General features: G+C 51.4%; 1 protein-coding gene across 1 annotated transcript in view; it reads left to right on the forward strand.

Moving 5' to 3' along the window:
* The window catches only part of DNAH2 (dynein axonemal heavy chain 2), an 80,591-nt gene that overhangs the window by 10,139 nt on the left and 52,827 nt on the right, over positions 1-17,625 (forward strand). The window contains exons 4-11 of the mRNA XM_064583352.1: positions 2,316-2,544; positions 3,083-3,193; positions 3,359-3,597; positions 4,617-4,808; positions 6,266-6,471; positions 6,880-7,009; positions 7,194-7,376; positions 8,077-8,291. Coding sequence (XP_064439422.1) covers positions 2,316-2,544; positions 3,083-3,193; positions 3,359-3,597; positions 4,617-4,808; positions 6,266-6,471; positions 6,880-7,009; positions 7,194-7,376; positions 8,077-8,291 — 1,505 coding nt within the window. The remainder of the gene's footprint in view (positions 1-2,315; positions 2,545-3,082; positions 3,194-3,358; positions 3,598-4,616; positions 4,809-6,265; positions 6,472-6,879; positions 7,010-7,193; positions 7,377-8,076; positions 8,292-17,625) is intronic.

Consider the following 17,625-nt stretch of genomic DNA (forward strand, 5'->3'; position numbering starts at 1 on the left):
AAGTGTTTTATTCCCAGTCGGGATGGTCAAATACAAAGGCAACAAATGCATAGTCATTTTCAATCTTGAAAGAACACTGCTCTATAAAACAAAAATAAAATCATCAGTGGAAATCTATTCCGTTAAGACATGAACCAAAAAGGTTGACTGGCTCAGTTGGAAGATTGTGTGATTCTTCATCTCAGGGTTGTGAGTTCGAGCCCCATGTTGGGCGGAGAGATTACTTAAAACTAAAATCTTAAAAAAAAAAAAAAAAAGAAAAAGAAATGAACCAAATAAAGAACTCAGGAATTGGGGCACCTGGGTGGCTCACAGTCGGTTAAGCGTCTGCCTTCGGCTCAGGTCATGATCTCAGGGTCCTGGGATCGAGCCCCGCATCCGGCTCCCTGCTCAGTGGGGAGTCTGCTTCTCCCTCTCCCTCTGCTGCTCCCCCTGCTTGTGTTCTGTTAAATAAGTAAATAAAATCTTAAAAAAAACCCCCCAAAACTCAGGAATAGAGAATCTATGAGCATTCAATTCATTTAAATAAAAAGTAATAATAAATAACCACTGGCGTTATGGTTATGCCGTGAACACAAATTCCACCAGCCTGGAGGGTGTAAACATAATAGTATAACAAACACTGAGCAGGGCTGAGCAAGAGAGGGGGTATGAGGTGCCAGTGTCCTTATTTCTCAAAGCGGAGTCACTAGGGCTTCACGTTGAGAGGTAGTGGAAAATGAACCTCAAAAAAATTTTAAAGGTTTTATTTATTTACTTATTTAGAGAGTGCGAGTAGGGGGAGGGGCAGAAGGAAATAAGCAGAATCTCAGCTGAATGCAGACCCCGATACGGGGCTCGATCTCACGACCCTGAGATCATGACCTGAGCCGAAACCAAGGGTTGGATGCTCCACCGACTGAGCCACCCAGTTGCCCCTGAACCTCAATATTGTTAATAATCTCATATGACTTTAGAAAGGGGTCTTTCGGAAAGAAGTCTCTCAGGTGAAGAAACACTTATTGAAGCTCAGTGATGTCTGTGTTTTATTCACACCGGAGTCTTTTTATTCTATTAAATCCAAGTAAAATTAAATCTAACACTTTTAATCAAAAATAGCATGATCCTATTTTGCAATAAGTTATAACTGATTTGTTCTGTACGTGTCAGTCTATAGAAAGATGTCTGGAATGACATTTTCTCTAATGTTAACAGCATTAACGTCTGAGTGGTGGAATTTTAGATGACAGTTTAGCTTTTATCTCCGTACTCTTCTTCAGTTATTTATAATTAACACCTGTATGTCATTTTTTTAAATGATAAGGCTTCACTTTTAAATGATTAGGCTTTAAAGATTTTATTTTTGAGTAATCTTTACACACAGTGTGAGGCTTGAACTCATGACCCCGAGGCCAAGAGTTGCCTGCTCTTCTGACTGAGCCAGCCAGGTGCCCCAAGAGTCTGTTTCTTGGTTTCTCTCTCTCTCTTTTCCCTTTGCTCGTTTGTTTTGTTTCTTAAATACCACATATGAGTAAAATCATATGGTATTACATATGTATATCATTTTAACAAAAATAATGGTGTTAAGCTTTTAAAAAAAATATACTTGAAATGCCAAAATTTAATTCTGGGTAGTGGAAAGATGGGGGATTATTAATTTCTTCTTTGTGCTTTATTTCCAGTTTTTAAAATTACATAAATTATAAAGAGTAGGTACAAGAGCATGCACACATGAAAGGTGAATCTGATCTTAGGGAGGAATGGCCTTTCCAGGCATGTAGAAGTCAGAAACTTTAAGGTGATAACATGAAGGTTATACCATTTCTGAATGTAAACAACAGTAATAGCCACACAAACTCACCAGAAACAAAACTGAAGGGTAAATGAAAAATTGGGCAACAGATGTATACAGCTGAAATGGGAGACCCTAGACAGTTACCTCTTACTTCCATTCTTTCTCCTTCCCACTTTTCCTGTAGCCAAAAGGGCTGCCTCCATTTTATCCTTTTCCTTCCATCCAATCCGTCCACCATTTATTGAGCATCTAATATGTCCCAGTCAACCGTGCTCGGTTCTGGAGTCAAATTGGACAGAATCCACAGTCCCTACCTTCAAGGCATGCTCTCTGCATTTCCTCCCCGTGGGTCTGGGTGTGGACTCTGTTATGTCCCTGAAAGAAGCAGGAAGCACCTTGCACCCCATTTGGTGTAGGATCAGGATAGGCTAAGGGAATGTGACGAAGAACTCAGCCAGACTTTCATAATTGGCACCTCAGATCCCGCTGGGTATCATGCTGGGTTTGGAGACTGATCTCGGGTCCACTCTCTTCCACGCAGACCCAGAACCAGATTGTCTACTTCATTCGCTGCGCACCAGTTCCCATCACCCCGGAGAACTTTGAGGCAACTGTGCAGTTTGGGACTGTGCGGGGTTCCTACATCCCGGCCCTGCTCCGGCTCCTCAGTGGTGTCTTTGCCCCTCAGATCTTTACAAACACAACCTGGCCAGAGAGTATTCGGAATCATTTTGCTTCTCATCTGCACAGATTCCTGGCCTGCCTGACAGGTGAGCAGAAAGCCTCGAGTACCTGGCTTCTCTCTGGTACCGCACTGACAGTAGCGTGAATGAGGCAGGTGGGAGATTCATCCCGGTGCCTGTGCAGCCTGGCACGGAGCAGGTCCCCGTACGGGCTTGGTGAAGGAGTGGATCAGGGAACAGAATTTGCCTTTCAATGCAGATACGGTTTTCTGCTGTAGAAGGTTGACCAGACCTGCTCAAACATAGAGTTGGATATTTCCAAGAGTACATGTGGGGTAAGGGGAAATGGCAGGGGGAGTGCATATATCATACCAGAGAGTGTTGAGGGTGTGGTGCAGATCTTTGACCTTATTTTACCTCAGTGGGGGTTTCCCTCTTGCCTTCTGGCATTTTTCCTCTTGATAGCCAAAAAAAAAGAAAAAAAAAGCTGAATCATCGTTTCTTTTGCCTGTTCTCCTGAAATCCACCATATTAGCTGGGCCCCAGATCATCAACCGTGATTACAACTGGGCTGGCATAAACTCATCCTCCTCTGTGAACTTCCACGGTCCTCTCCTTTCCTTAGATACTCGGTACAAACTGGAGGGGCACACCGTTCTCTACATTCCTGCAGAGGCCATGAACATGGCGCCCGAGGTGGTGGTTAAGGACAAAGAGCTGGTACAGCGGCTGGAGAGTGAGTGGCTGGCATTGCCAGTGTGTTGGGGGGTCCTAGGGGAGAGGAGAGGGCCAGATGCAGAGAAAGGAGCTGGGTGAGGAGGGCTATGTAGGTGGTAGAGGGAAGGACACAACTGGGGAGCAGCATAGAGAAGTGCAAGAGGTTTTGTACTCTCCCCGGCAGCCTCCATGATCCACTGGACCCGGCAGATAAAGGAGGTGCTCAGTGCCCAGGAGTCTGTGGAGACAGGAGAAAATTTAGGTCCTCTGGAGGAGATTGAGTTCTGGCGCAACCGATGCATGGACCTGTCTGGCATCAGTAAGCAGCTGGTGAAGCAGGGAGTGAAGCACATTGAATCCATCCTGCGACTTGCCAAGTCCTCCTACTTGGCGCCCTTTATGAAACTGGCCCAGCAGATCCAGGTTTGTGAGTGGCCCCAAGGATGGAGGCTCAGCAGAGGGTGAATAGTGGTTGGACAGTCGTTAGTTGGGTACTAAGTGGAGGGAGCCAGTGTAATCCTCAAGAGCAAAGATCGATCCCCCCCAGTATTTGGACTTGCACTTGGACAGTACAAACGTGGTAGGACACAGGGTCCGAGGGAGCTTGTAGTTTAGTTAGGGAGACTCCAGTTAGTTGACAGATATACATGGAGTACCTGCCATGAGCCCAACCCCTATAATCCAGCTCAGAAAACCAGGCTTATACAAAACAGGATCACTAGATGATACGGGGTCAAAGAGGAACCCATAGGCTTCAGCCAAGAGAATTGCAAGATAAACACATAAAAAATAAATTCAATAAAACACATAATAAAACACATATTGAATAAATTCAATAAACACATAAAAAATAAATTCAATAAAGTATGACAAGCTGATTATGTTAGCGCTGGGGACACCCAGAAAGGCAGGGTGATCTGTGGTATATGGATGTGGAGGACTTCTCTCCCCAGGTGGGATTTTGAGCTCGGTGGTGAGGGAACTGAGCCACAGCTAGGTGGACAAGTCTAGAAGCCTGGTTGAGAACAGGGTGGTGAAGGGCGCTGGGTGAAATGGCGGGGAGGGGGCGGGGCGGTGTGAGTGGGGGCGCTGTTGAGTCAGCTGATCAACAGCTGGTGAGTACCGACCTTGTGCGGGGTTCTGAATCCAGCTGGGGAAACTGGAGGAGTGCACATAAAGCCCGAGCTGGGGACTCCTGGTCTAGTGGTGAGGACGGACTCACCATGAGAAGAGTCTCAAGGACACTGTGCTAGGCACTAGCATATAAATGAGAGCAGATAGCTGGTAACTCCTGTCCTGAGGGCCCACAGAGACCTGAGATGCTTGGTACGAGGTTTTGAGAGAGGCAGCTCAGGGTGTGCTTCCCCATGGGTAGACAGTGCTTGCTTTAAACTGGTTCTCTCTGATGGACAAGTCTACTCTGGGTCTTTCTTCACCGCCAGGATGGTTCTCGTCAAGCACAGTCAAACCTGACGTTTTTGTCAATCCTGAAGGAGCCCTACCAGGAATTGGCCTACATGCGGCCTAAGGACATCTCCAGTAAGCTCCCCAAGTTGATCAGTCTCATCCGCATCATCTGGGTCAACTCTCCCCACTACAACACTCGGGAGAGACTGACCTCCCTCTTCCGAAAGGTATGTGTCTGCCGGGCTGGGATGGGGCGGGGTGGAGGGGGCGCGCTGATTTGGTGGAGACCGGGGCCTTCACTCAGCAGGAAGCATGTGGTGGAAGGCAGTGAGGAGTGGCCCCGGGGGTCAGACAGAGACCATGGGCTTCTGCCTGCTTCTTCAGCCCTTGAGTGCTCTGGGTTGGGGCCTGGGCCGGACAGCTTGCTTCCTGATAGAGTAGCCAAAGGGGGAAGAAGGGCTTTGAGAAGGGGAGTCCGTGGAGCGTGGCGGGGGAGGCAGGAAGGATGGACCCCAGGCTGAGCACTCGCTGGGAAGTGAGCTGAGCTGAATTGAGGGGTGCAGGTAGAACCCCGAAGGTTTCCCCCCGGCCCGTGTCAGCTGGGTATCGGGAGCCAAATCAAGCCTGGGAGGCTGAGACCTGAGGCTGTCGGCCCCTCCTGCAGATGAGCAACGAGATCATTCGCCTGTGCTGCCACGCCATCTCTCTGGACCGCATCTTTGAGGGCCATGTCACTTCCAGCAAGGAGGACCTGCAGGGCTGCATTGCCTGCTGTCAGGCCTGGAAAGATCACTACCTATGGGCCGTGCAGATGCATACCCAGTACGACGTGGTCCCCCGCCGTCTCCGTCTGTTACCCCCTGTTCCTCCTGAGGGCGGAGGTGACCCCTTTCGCTTGCACTTTTTAAAAGCCTACAGATTCCCTTTTCCTAGACCTGGTCCCAGTTTCCTCTCTGGATACAGCTATCCTAGCTCCTGACCCTGGGTTCTCCTTACCCTCATAACTGTCCTCCCTGATTCCAGGAATCCTTCCTGCTTCACTCCTTCTCTCTTGGCCTGAAGGTCTGAAATTCCATTGTGTACAAACTTCCTTCCAGAACGGAGATGCTTTGTCTCCTCTCTGGTTCTCCTCATCTTGCCTTTCTTCCTCAGTTGTGCAGGAGAACTGCTTCTTGGGGTCTCCTTTTCTCAGGCCCCCCAGGACTCCTGGTTCTAGCTTTGCATGGGCAGGCCGATAGCCAGCGGCCCTACATTTGGATTCGGTCCCTCTTTCTCCGAACACAGGTTCTCGAGTCGGGGCTGGGTGCTCGACCAGACCAGCATATTTGCCCAGGTGGACGCCTTTGTGCAGCGTTGCAAGGACCTCATTGAGGTGGGCAGATGGTCAGGGAGCAAGAGGAGAGTCACAGGGGGCTCGGCCCCGGGCGGGCGGGAGGCGCAGAGGCTCAGCAGGCGGCTTCCCGCTCTTCCCCTTCTGCTGGTCCCGCTCTCTTAGACTGTTGCCTCTTACCACGGCCCTGTGGTGTCTCGCCATTCCTTCCACGGCCAGAGCTCATCCCAGGAGCTCCTTGCCTCTGGCGGGTCCTCCCTCGCGTTTTGGACATTTTCAGCCAAGCCTGAGCATGCAGGCCCGACGTGATCAGGAGAGGGAGCAGGAGGCCCCCTCACGCGGACTTCATTTCAGGTATGCGACTGCCAGTACCATTTTGCCCGCTGGGAGGACGGCAAGCAGGCTCCGCTGCCTCGCTTCTTCGGTGCCCAAGGGCCCCAGATCACGCGCAACTTGCTGGAGATCGAGGACATCTTTCATAAGAATCTCCATACGCTGCGGGCTGTTCGCGGGGGCATCCTGGACGTCAAGAACACCTCTTGGCACGAGGACTACAACAGGTGAGGGGGTCCCTCCACGGCAGAGGCGCAGGGGAGGGAGGCGGGGAGGCGAGCGCAGGAGGAGGGGCCCGACGCGTCCAAAGTCCCTCGTGGAGGAGACAGGTCAGGGGTGGGGAGGAGCCGCTGCTCAGAGGCAGGGTCCGGGCTGGAGCCCCCGCTGTGCCGCGTACTGGACAGATGACTCGGGGCACGTCGTTCCACCCGTTAGAGCCTGTTTCCTCATCTAACAAAGCCAGGGAATCCGTCTCACTGTGTCGTTTTGGGGAAGAAACGATGAACGCGCGTGCGTAAGGCACTGCGTGCCTGGCGGGGGGCGGGGGCGCCCTCGGCACCCGGGGTTCCTACTCGGGGGGCATCCTCCGGGCCGCGACAGTGCCCGCCCGGCCCCACGCTTCTCTAATGGTGCAGGTTTCGCACTGGAGTCAAAGACCTGGAGGTGATGACTCAGAACCTGATCACCTCCGCCTTCGAGTTAGTCCGAGACGTGGAGCAGGGCGTGTTGCTGCTGGACACCTTCCACAGGCTTGCCACGCGGGAGGTGCCGCCCCCGCCCTTCCCCCTCCCCCTGCTCCCTCCTGTGCTTCCTCCAGTCCCAACTGCACTCATGCCCTTCCCCAAGTCCTCCCTTCCCTCTGCTGCCCTCGCTTCTCCTTCGCAGGAGTCACGGGAGGGAAGGAAGCCGGACCTCCAGGCCCCGTTGTCAGGTTCTTTCCCTTCGTTAGGCCATCAAGCGAACCTACGACAAGAAGGCCGTGGATCTCTATATGCTGTTCAATAGCGAGCTGGCCCTGGTGAACCGTGAGCTGAACAAGAAATGGTCATACCTGGAGCCCTACATGGCCCAGTACTCGGGACAGGCCCACTGGATGCGGATCCTGCGGCACCGCATCGACAGGGTCATGAACGTGAGCGCCTGGCCTTTCCCAAAACTTGTTCTCAGGGTGCCGGTGGAGTTCACAGGCTGTGCCCCGTGCTGGCAGGGGTGGGGGCCCCGTCCAGGGAGTTTGCCCAGAGAGTCTTCGTGCCGGTCAGTGAGGTGGCCATGGCTTCTGATGCAGTTGGCGGACATGGGTCATTGCAGGCATTTCCCATCAAGGTGGGGGGGGAGCGTGGGAGGAATAGGGTCAGCATCCCAGAAGCTGGACAGGCCTTTAGAGGGCCCTGTCCTCCTAAAAGAACCGGCACAAAGAAACAGGAAAAACGCCTCTCGAAGGGCTTTTGGGGAATGTAGGTTGAAGGCTACTGAGGTGCCTGCCATCATGTAATTGGTTCTGGGTGAGAATAAGGCATCTTCCCGATCGCTGAGCGAGGACCATGGTGACGAAGGGCTCATACTGGTTTTCTACCTCGTACCTCTTAAATCCTCACCTTTGCCAACTTCTGCTAAGCTGAATCTCTGTGCTTCCCCCTTCACGCTGCTGACTCCCTTTCTCTCGTGCCCTGGTCTCCTCCTCTCACCCTGCTGTGTGGCTCCACGTTCCCCCTGAGCGGTCAGACTGGGCCTCCCTAGCAAGCCGCACGCCTGGTGGGTGCGCGGTGTGGGAGCCCGTACTGTGGGGGATGGTGGCTCGTGGGCTCCGGCCAGCCATTGCCCCTCCCCCTCAGTGTCTGTCCAGTGCTCACTTCCTGCCCCACATTGGAACGGGAGAGGAGAGCATGCACACCTATCAGCAGATGGTTCAGGCCATCGATGAACTGGTTCGAAAAACCTTCCAAGACTGGACGTTAACGCTGGACAAGGACTGTATCCGGCGGCTGGACACGCCACTGTTACGAATCAGCCAGGAGAAGGCGGGCATGCTGGATGTCAACTTTGACAAGTACGAGACCCAGTCTGACTCCTTGCCCTGCTGTGCGCGTCCCCAGCTCTCCCCAGAGCGTGACTCCCGTCTCTCGGTTCCACGCGCTGTTCTGGTTTGGAACTCTCTCTTATGCTGTAATTCGGGGACTAGCACCACCTGCCTTTGCTCTACCGTTTATTCTCCAAAATAACCCATCGAAAACAGGCAGCCCCCAGTAACCCACTGATCCGGTGATGTAGGTGTTCTGCCACTAGATGGCCATGGCGGCCCAGCTAAGTCACCAGGGCCACCGGCGAAGGTGTGGGCTTGTGGGGGGGCGGGGACGACCGCTGGGGCTGGCGGGTCATGCTCTCTGCCCCCTACAGCCTTCCAGTCAGGACAGTTTCAGGTTCCCATCATTTACAGTGTGAGTGATTCATGTATTTCCACCGCGAGAGCCTTCCCGGTGCTGGGAACCGAGGTAGGCAAAGCGGACGGGTGGATGGCAAAGCCCCTGCCCACGGCTGCTCTGCGGGGGAGCCTGAGGCCCCGAGGCCCGGAGGCCTGTGAGATGCAGAAGAGAACACTAAGGAAGGAGCTCTGTAAGACATCTGTCTACAGAGATTGCAAACCGTCTGGTGACAGTTTTTCTTAATTGGAAGGAAATCACTTTCCACTTGATTGCTTTTGGCTCCCCGTTGTCATCAGCTGCCTCCTGGCTCCTGGGCTGTGGCTCCTTGCGTTGGCTTCGACTCCTAGGCTGTCCTGATCTGCTGGGCCCGGGCACGAGGGGCTTTGCTAGGCAGGGCCTGGGGGGCAGACGGAGGCCAGGGCACAGGAGGCACCAGGGGGTGAGGACACGCCCCGCCCCGCGGAGGGACGGGGTGGAGGAGCCGTGCCGTGTGTCAGGGGAGGAGAGGCCTTCGTGAGAAGGACAGAGACGTTGGAGGCGGGAGACCTGTCCTCGGCCAGGCAGGGGTGTTGGAGAGCGGCCCTGAGAAGGCCCATGGGTTTTTGAGGTATGGCCAAGCGGCCCCATAGAACAACGGCTCCGTAAGTCAACGCTCTGGTTTTGAGGCGACAGGGGACGAGGCCGGTATTACCCTCGCGGGGACATTTGCGAGTGGATAACGGGGTTGAATCTGCAAGACACATCATCCCGTCAAGCTGGGTGCTCCCAAAGGCGCTGTGCTTGGAGTGACGCCCGCACGGGCGGACGGACGGACGGACGGACGGACGCACTTGCAGTAATACCGATATGACCGTGCACAGCCCGGCAGTTGCCTTTTTCCCTGGAATCAAAGGGTTGTATCCAAATAGCACAATTGTGGTAGCACCAGTGATCTGTGTTTACCTTTTTAAGTATGAGAGAAGACAAAGGTTGAGCAAGAGGTGAAGACGCGTCACCGTAAGCCGCCCGGGCGGGCTGGGGGCTCTGCCTCCTCCCAGTCCTCGGGGCAGAGTCTGAACCCTGGGGTCAGCGTGAGCTGTGACCTCGGGCGGGCCGCCCAATTCCTCGGAATCTCCTTATCCTTATCTATCAAAAAATCCTATTCTGTGCTTGTCACGAGGCGAGATGGCATATGTGGAAGTCCTCACGAAGAGCCAACAATCCACAAACATGATTTTCCCTTCAAAAGAACTGCTTCAGGAAGCTTTGCGAACACAGGACATTCAAAGCAGATTTAGCAAGGAGATATCCTTTTGTAAATGTTATTTTATTATCATTTTCAAAAGTAATAGGTGTAGTGTTTAAAACAGTTTAACCTTTTACAAGGGGCGATATAAGGTCCATGTTACAAAACTCAATATTTACACCAGGGTAGAGAAGGAACAGTCCGACTCCACTGCTGTATCCCCGTGACTCAGTTTCTCTCTAAAGAGTCTGTGTCGCTAGTTTCTTGGGGAACACATTCCAGCAATAAGAGTGGATAGCTACATAAAGAATGAGAATGAGAGAGAGCACGAGAGGGAGGAGGGTCAGAGGGAGAAGCAGATTCCCCGCCGCCCGATGCGGGACTCGATCCCGGGACTCCAGGATCATGACCTGAGCCGAAGGCAGCCGCTTAACGAACTGAGCCACCCAGGCGCCCCATAAACGGTCTTTATACAAATAGTAGCATACCATATACACCGTGCATCCAAAGTGTTTTCAAAATGATTAATTTTCCCATTATAAAAGTATTGACAATTTTAGAAAATTTGCAAAATGCAAGAAAGTGAAAGAGAAAAAAGTCTCCCCAAAGATAACCATGCTTAGTGGTTTGGTCTATTTCTTTTTCCCCACTCTCTTTTACCCACCCCACCCCCCACACTTCATACATTTGTTTTTCTTCGATTTTTTTTTTTTTTAAATCTTCAGTGGGTATTTTTAAATTATAAAAATAGTGCCTGCTCACTGTAAAAAACAAAATTTATGTGGCAATATATACAGGAAACAGTGAAAACCCAGCACCCAGCCCCGCTCCCTGGAGGTAATCTCGATTACCAGGTGATCCAAAATACACACTTCACACAAAATAGGATCACATTGTAAACGGGGTTTTTTGCAACTTGCTTTTTTTTTTTTTAAGGTTAACAACACGCATGGTGGTGGGGGGGGTTCCATTCTGTACGGGGAGAAGTATGTGGTTGTTCCCCGTGGCGTCTAGCATCCTATAATGTATACTGTGACTCAGTCAGCTCAGGATTGACGGACTTAAAGTTGTTGCACGATTTCTGCAAGGCTTCTGGATGTTCCGTACCGGGTGGAGGATTTCGAGTGGGCTCCCTGTACCTTGTGCCCATCCCCCCACCGTGGTGCGGTTGCCTGATATTCCAGCGGGATGCCCATCGAGGCCGGAGAGGCTTAGGAGAAAACTTGCCAGTCTGCTGTGACGGTCTCCCTTCAAGGAGCACGTGAGATACTTATCTGAAGCACCCGTTGCGTAATCTTTACAGCAGGGCCAACAAGGCAACTTTGGGCCAGGTATTTATGGCCTGGGTTTAACCGAAACCCAAATAATGGCTAGAACGCTTCTCCCAGAGAGGAGTGTTTCTGTCCCTGGGCAGTCGTTTACTGGAGGGATCTGTTGTAAGTGCTTTACATCTTTGTGGTTTTAAGATAAAGCTGCCTCAACCCAGCAAATTATGTATGGGGGGAAAGACAACAACATGATTCTAGGGAAGGACGAAAAGTCCGGGCGCATCAAGCCAGTAAAGAAATCCAAGACCGTTTCCGCTCTTCTCCAACACCTTACCGCAGAGGTGCAGATGACTGTATCAGGCTCACCCTTTTGTGCTCAAGGGTCCAGATAAGATCTCCAAATAAGCATGCTTTTCAAGTGTCCTGAGTGTTCTCAGAATCACCTGACTCCCCCCCCCCCCCCGGAGTTCGCAGCCTTCTGGGCCCTAACAGAGCCTATTTTATCTCACAAGGGGCTTTCTCATCCCACCTTATATCCCAAACATTTGAGCTCTGAAGTCCAAATGGGCTTTTACCACGTTTCACGGCCAGACCGGCTTCACCGATCGCACGTAACTCGAACATGTTCCAGATGTCGTCCCTGCGTCCTACACCATCTGTACAGGGCAGGAGGGTGGACACGGGGCCGCCTGTCGGTTTTCTGTGTGTAGGGCCTGCAATTCCTTCTCTTCCCCAACCATATAGGACATTCTCTATGGGGTCGGTTCATTCCGGGCTATCAGCCCTAAACTCAGCTGACTTCACTTTCCTGCCTCTGTGGCCTGACCACGGCTCTGAGGATCAATGAGGAAATATCTTACGAAATAATTTCCCGGGCTGATTTGCTTTTTTAAGGAGATTTTTTTTTTTTTAAAGATTTTATTTATTTATTTGAGACAGAGAGAATGAGAGAGAGAGAGCACATGAGAGGGGGGAGGGTCAGAGGGAGAAGTAGACTCCCCGCCGAGCAGGAAGCCCGATGCGGGACTCGATCCCGGGACTCCAGGATCATGACCGGAGCCGAAGGCAGTCGCTTAACCGACTGAGCCACCCAGGCGCCCTTAAGGAGATTTTATTTGTTGGGGTGCCTCGGTGGCTCCGTCGGTCATGTGTCTGGCTCTTGATCTCAGCTCAGGTCATGATCTCGGGGTCGCGGGATCGAGCCCCGCGTCAGGCTCCATGCTCAGCAGAGTCTGCTTCTCTCCCTCTACTCTCTGTGCTCGCGTGCTCTCCCTCTCAAATAAATAAGTCTTTAAAAAAAAAAAAAGAAATTTTATCTGTCAAAATAAAACGTGCATTCTGGAAATTAATTGACACACTTCTGGCAAAGACAAGAGCATCCCTGTGGAAAGAGTTCCTCCTAGGATGTTGAGTTCAGCTCAACAATCGAGACGGCATCATCCAAGTCCGTCCTGTCGGCCGACACGTTAAAATCTGCTGATAGGCCTTCAAGTTACTTTGAAGATCTCGTCAAGATGACAAAATGAAGAGACATCTCGGTGGGACACTGGGGAACACACTCGCCCACGTGGGCTGGCCACGGCGTTCAGGGAGACTGATCCGGAGCCTCCAGTCTGAAGAACACGGGCGGATGCGTTTGCGCAGCTAGAAATGCCCAGACCCCGCTATCCGTCCAGAGTAGCTCTCACGCCAGCTTTGGTTCAGTCCGGATTTAGTGTTTATCTTACTATGACTCTGTTAGTCCCGTTTGCGGCTGGGCGGAGGAATTTTGTGGTGATGGTCCTTTCCTGGCTTGTCCGTTGTTTGCTCTTTTGGGAACTGATAATTATTTCGCTATTTTTCTTAGCACACTGTTCACTGTCACGAATTGGCCCAGATGGGTCGTATTTTTCCTCACTCTCTGAACTGGTTTCCTGTCTTTCTTAGAGCCACCCTTGCTAGAACTCTCTTTCCTCCCGAGTCAGTAGAACTGGTTGGTTTTAAGGCCTGCTACTCAGGCGTTAGCCTGGGATTCTGCCCCCCACTCCCAGCCTCTTTTCTTGTTGGATTTCCTGTTTCCTTTGTCTTCCTCTTTCTTGGTTTAGACCCTCATTTTGGTGGAGTGCATTCTTTACTAGCTTTCCGGGAAATGGTGCATGGGAGGCAAATTTTTTGAGTTTTTATGGAATTGACCACAGTTGTCTTCTGCCCTCCCCTTGTTGGACGTTTGGCTGGACTTGGAATCCTAACTTGAAAGCAGTTTTCCGTGGCTTTGGCCTCTCTCTCTTTTACTTTGGAGGGTTTCCTTCAATGCCTGGTAATCCACTGCTCGTTCACGTGTGAGAGAGGCCTATTCACTTGACAATAATTTCCCTCACCGGAAGTTTCCTCTCCAGTAAAGGTGAAGATATAATCCTTTGCAAAACTTCAAATACGATATCATTTCTTATTTTGTTATTTCAGTGCTTGCCTGTAGAGCAGACACAGAATATTCTGGAATTTTCACCTCATTGTGCTTCCAAGTAGCATTTCGGTAATATTCAGAACATGGACTTTCATGAGAGCATCTCCAGGTTGTGGGGGCTTTTGATTGTGATTAAAAAGTACACGTTCCTTAAAAAAGAGGAAAAGAAACCACACAGATTTTACAAATCATGTGATTTTTAATTCAAGCTTTTTAAAATTTTTGAAAATATTCTCTATTTACTTATGGCATTTTATGATTTTATTCTTTACATGTAGATGTCTGATCCTTCTGAAACTTATTTTGATGTAGGGAGAGAGCTGCATTTGCAACTGAGTTGTGTTTTTTAATCCCCAGATGGCTAGCCAGTTGACCTGATCTCATTTATATAACATAACAAATTCCCACGGAGAGTTGTGTCTATTTTGGGATTCACTCTTCTGTGCTGGTATGTCTGTCTCTTCATATGAAGGAACCCAACTGCTTTAATTATTGACCTCATTCCTCTCCCTTTGCAGAGTTTTAGGGGGATATTTTTAATATTTATTTCCCATAAGAACTTTAGAATCAATCTGTTTAGTCCCCAAAATAGTTCCGTTCCTATTTTTATAGGAACAAGGATTGGGTTAAATTTATAGGTTAACTTAAGAAGAATGAACATCTTTAAGGTTTGAGTCTTTCTGTCCAAGAATAGCATTTTTTCTTTCAGTGTATTTAAATCTGCATAAAATGTCTATAAATCATTTTTTCCATGTACATTGACCAATTAACAAGAGATGTCATATATATAAAATTTGCATATAGATGTTACGTATAGACGTCTCTTTTTAATTGGTTAATTTGGGTATTTTATTTTTATCGTTTTAATGGTCATGGGTCTCTTTTCCTCCATGAGAATTTTTTTTTAATTTTATTGTTATGTTAATCACCATACATTACATCACTAGTTTTTGATGTAGTGTGCCATGGTTCATTGTTTGTGCATAACACCCAGTGCTCCATGCAGAATGTGCCCTCCTTAATACCCATCACCAGGCTAACCCATCCCCTCACCCCCCTCCCCTCTAGAACCCTCAGTTTGTTTCTCAGAGTCTATCGTCTCTCATGGTTCGTCTCCCCCTCCGACTTCCACCACTTCATCTCCATGAGAATGTTTAACTGGTTACAGTTTTTATATAGGAAAATAGTTCTGTGTTCTGGCCTCTTGAAAAATCAGACGCTTCAGTCATGCCGGGCGCTCGTCCCACATGGCAGCAATTGCCTGGAGTCTTTGCTCTTTGAGATGGATGACCACGCACTCTTCCATCAACTTTAGGCCAACGTCCAATTGCCATTTGGCATCGCGTTTGAGCCACAGGTGCCTGGGAGATAGTGGAGTTTCTGAACTTTGCTTTGACTCTAAAACCCAAGGAGTTGGGAGTGGGTTGGATGCTGCACAGTGAGGCTGAGGGAGGGCGTGCAGCTCTGGTTTAGGCAGCAGACGGGGCTGGTACCAGAGCCAGGAGCTCCCCGCGTGCAGAGTGGACCATGAGTTTGTTTCTGGACGTGCATGTGCAGTGCCCGTGGGCCGAGGCGGGGAGACATCCAGGAGGCAGTTGGGCATGCAAATCCAGAGTTCCCGTTAGCCGTGTAGATCTGGGGGTCAGCAGCTTCTAGAAGGCAGCTGAAGCCGTGGGCATGGACGAGCTCGCCCGGGGAGAGTGCTGGATGTGAAGAACCTCCAGGAGCCTGCATTGAAGGGAGCTGCAGGGCAAGCAGATTCCTTGCAGGGTCTCCAGCGCCCAGCCGAATGGGGTTTCCAAGGGATGCTAGAGACAGAAGGACACTTGTACCAAAAGGCAGGCAGACAAGAGGGGAACTGTGGCCTGGAAGCCAGGGAAGAACGCAAGAGCGCGTCCCAGGAAGGCAAGGCAGGGAGGAGTCTAGCATGAGAGGGCGGAGGGCCAGGTCTGAGGAGGCCTGCAGGGCTTGGGGACAAGGTGTCCCAGGGAGACTTGACGAGGGCAGTTGTGGAGGCAAAGAGGACAGAGGAGTTCTCGAGGACAATTCTATGTGGAAGGTGCGCAGTAAAGGGGAGTGCAGGGCCCGGTATCCGCAGAGGGATACGGAGTCTGGGGGGCCGGTTTGGGTTTGGTTTTTTCAAGATGGTAGAACCTTGGCCTTCTTTGACTGTTGAGGAGAGCGGGAGGGGGTGGCATCTGAGGAAGCGGGAGGAAACCGTGTCAGGACGCAGAGCCCAGGAGGGGGCCTTGGCCTTGGGAGGGAGGAGGGCCTCTTCCGTCCTAAACGGGAGAAGCCGTGGGTGGGACACAAGTCCCCAGGCTTCTGGGTTTTATAGTGGGAAGTACGTGGAGTCTCCTGATGGCTTTTTTATCCCTGTGGTGTAGGAGGTGGGCTTTCTGCAGAGACAGGGAGGGGCAGGTCTGAGAGTGGGGAGGCGCTGCCGGAGGTGGCCGTGAGCACAGGAGGGGGGCAGCCTGGGGAGGCCCCCACATGCAGCGTGGGGAGCCCTCGGGGTGCTCATCTATGTGGTCCCGTCTTGCTGGGCCGCCTGCATGGTGGCGGGGGGATGGCAGCAGATTGAACCAGGGTTGGGGTTCCGCTAGGTGGCTTATGCTAAGGAGCAAGTGAGGAGTGGCAGAAGGACCGTGAAAGTGACAGATGGCAGGGTCTGTGGATCAGGAGGCGGTGATGGGGGGGACACACAGGCGGGAGGAGAGCCCGTGGTCAGCGGTGTGAGGTCAAAGATCAGGTCCTTTGGGAGGGCAAGTGCTGGACCTGGGAGGACGCTGGGCTCGGGTGGAAGGGCGTCTGAGGGGCTGATCTCAGAGGTGGCGCACTCAGGACGTGGCTGTGACACCCGGGAGGGAAGGGCGAGAAGCTCCCCGGATGGGAGGCCATACGCACAAGTCAAATTCCTCTGGTATTGCATTTAACAGAGGAACAAGAAACAGCTGAAATCCGTTTGAATACTCAACCCGATACTGCCCCAAGTATGATCCTTCCGACATGTAGTTAATATAAAAATTACTACTGGGGAGTTTTCTTTTCTTTTTTTCATGCAAAGTCCTCTCTGCCTTCCATCTCTGTGTCTTTCTCTCTACTTTCCAAGAGATTCCTGTCGATTTCGTTGTTAACGGGCTTGTTTGTTCATTAATGTCGTGCTATCGTCTTTAACTTCCAAGAGCTCTTCTGGGTTTTGGGTCACGGATGCTCTTCTCTCTCTCTCAGGATGTTCACACAGTTTTGTTGCGTCTTCTTACTTGGTGTGGGCAGCTTTCTTTCTGCGCAGCCCCTGCCCCCTCGTCTCTCCTTGGAGTTGGCTTTTCTTCTCTTTGGTTGTTTTGCCTCCTGCCTTTTGTGCTAGGAAGGACAGAGACCGATGTTTTGTGATCCTTGGTTGTCCATCTTCAAGGGCAGGGAGCTGGAAAATGGACTGGAAACTCTGCTGAGCCGGCCGTGGGGCTCATCAACTGTGGGCTGTTTCCAGGGGACCCCTGAGGGCACCGTCCTTGGAACTCACCCCTCAGGCTGGCCAGAGGCCACGGGGCAGTTCTCTGGGCTTCGTTCTGGAGAGTGTTTGTCCAGCTGCCTGAGCGCCGGTTGCTGGGTGGGAAAAGAAGCCTGGGGGTCTTAACATTCAGTGTGCACGTGGACCCTTAATGTCCCCTCCTCTCAGTACACCCCCTCCTTCAGCCAGGTCTGGGTCCCCAGTCCAAGACCCTCCGTCGGTCTGTCTCTGTATTGTCTCTCCAGACAAGAAGCCTTCCATCTTCTGCTGGGGTGATGAGGGAACTTGCTTAACTGTGCAGAGTAGGGGCAGGGACAGGTGGGGAGCTGTTTCCACAAGCTTCCCTTCCTGAGACGCTCGGAGACACCACCCTGGGGCTCAGAGAGCCCCACGGCACAAATGGTCTCCATCGCCCCCTGAGGGTGCCGGCTCTGCTCCTTACCCGGCGGCTTCTCAGCTTCTGATCTGCCTCTAAGGGTTTATGCCCTAAACACACAAAGTACCCCTTTACTGC

Source organism: Mirounga angustirostris, unplaced genomic scaffold, assembly GCF_029215605.1.
Source record: "Mirounga angustirostris isolate CCGP_5_RB_7025 unplaced genomic scaffold, mMirAng1.0.hap1 SCAF_17, whole genome shotgun sequence".
Classification (NCBI taxonomy): domain Eukaryota; kingdom Metazoa; phylum Chordata; class Mammalia; order Carnivora; family Phocidae; genus Mirounga; species Mirounga angustirostris.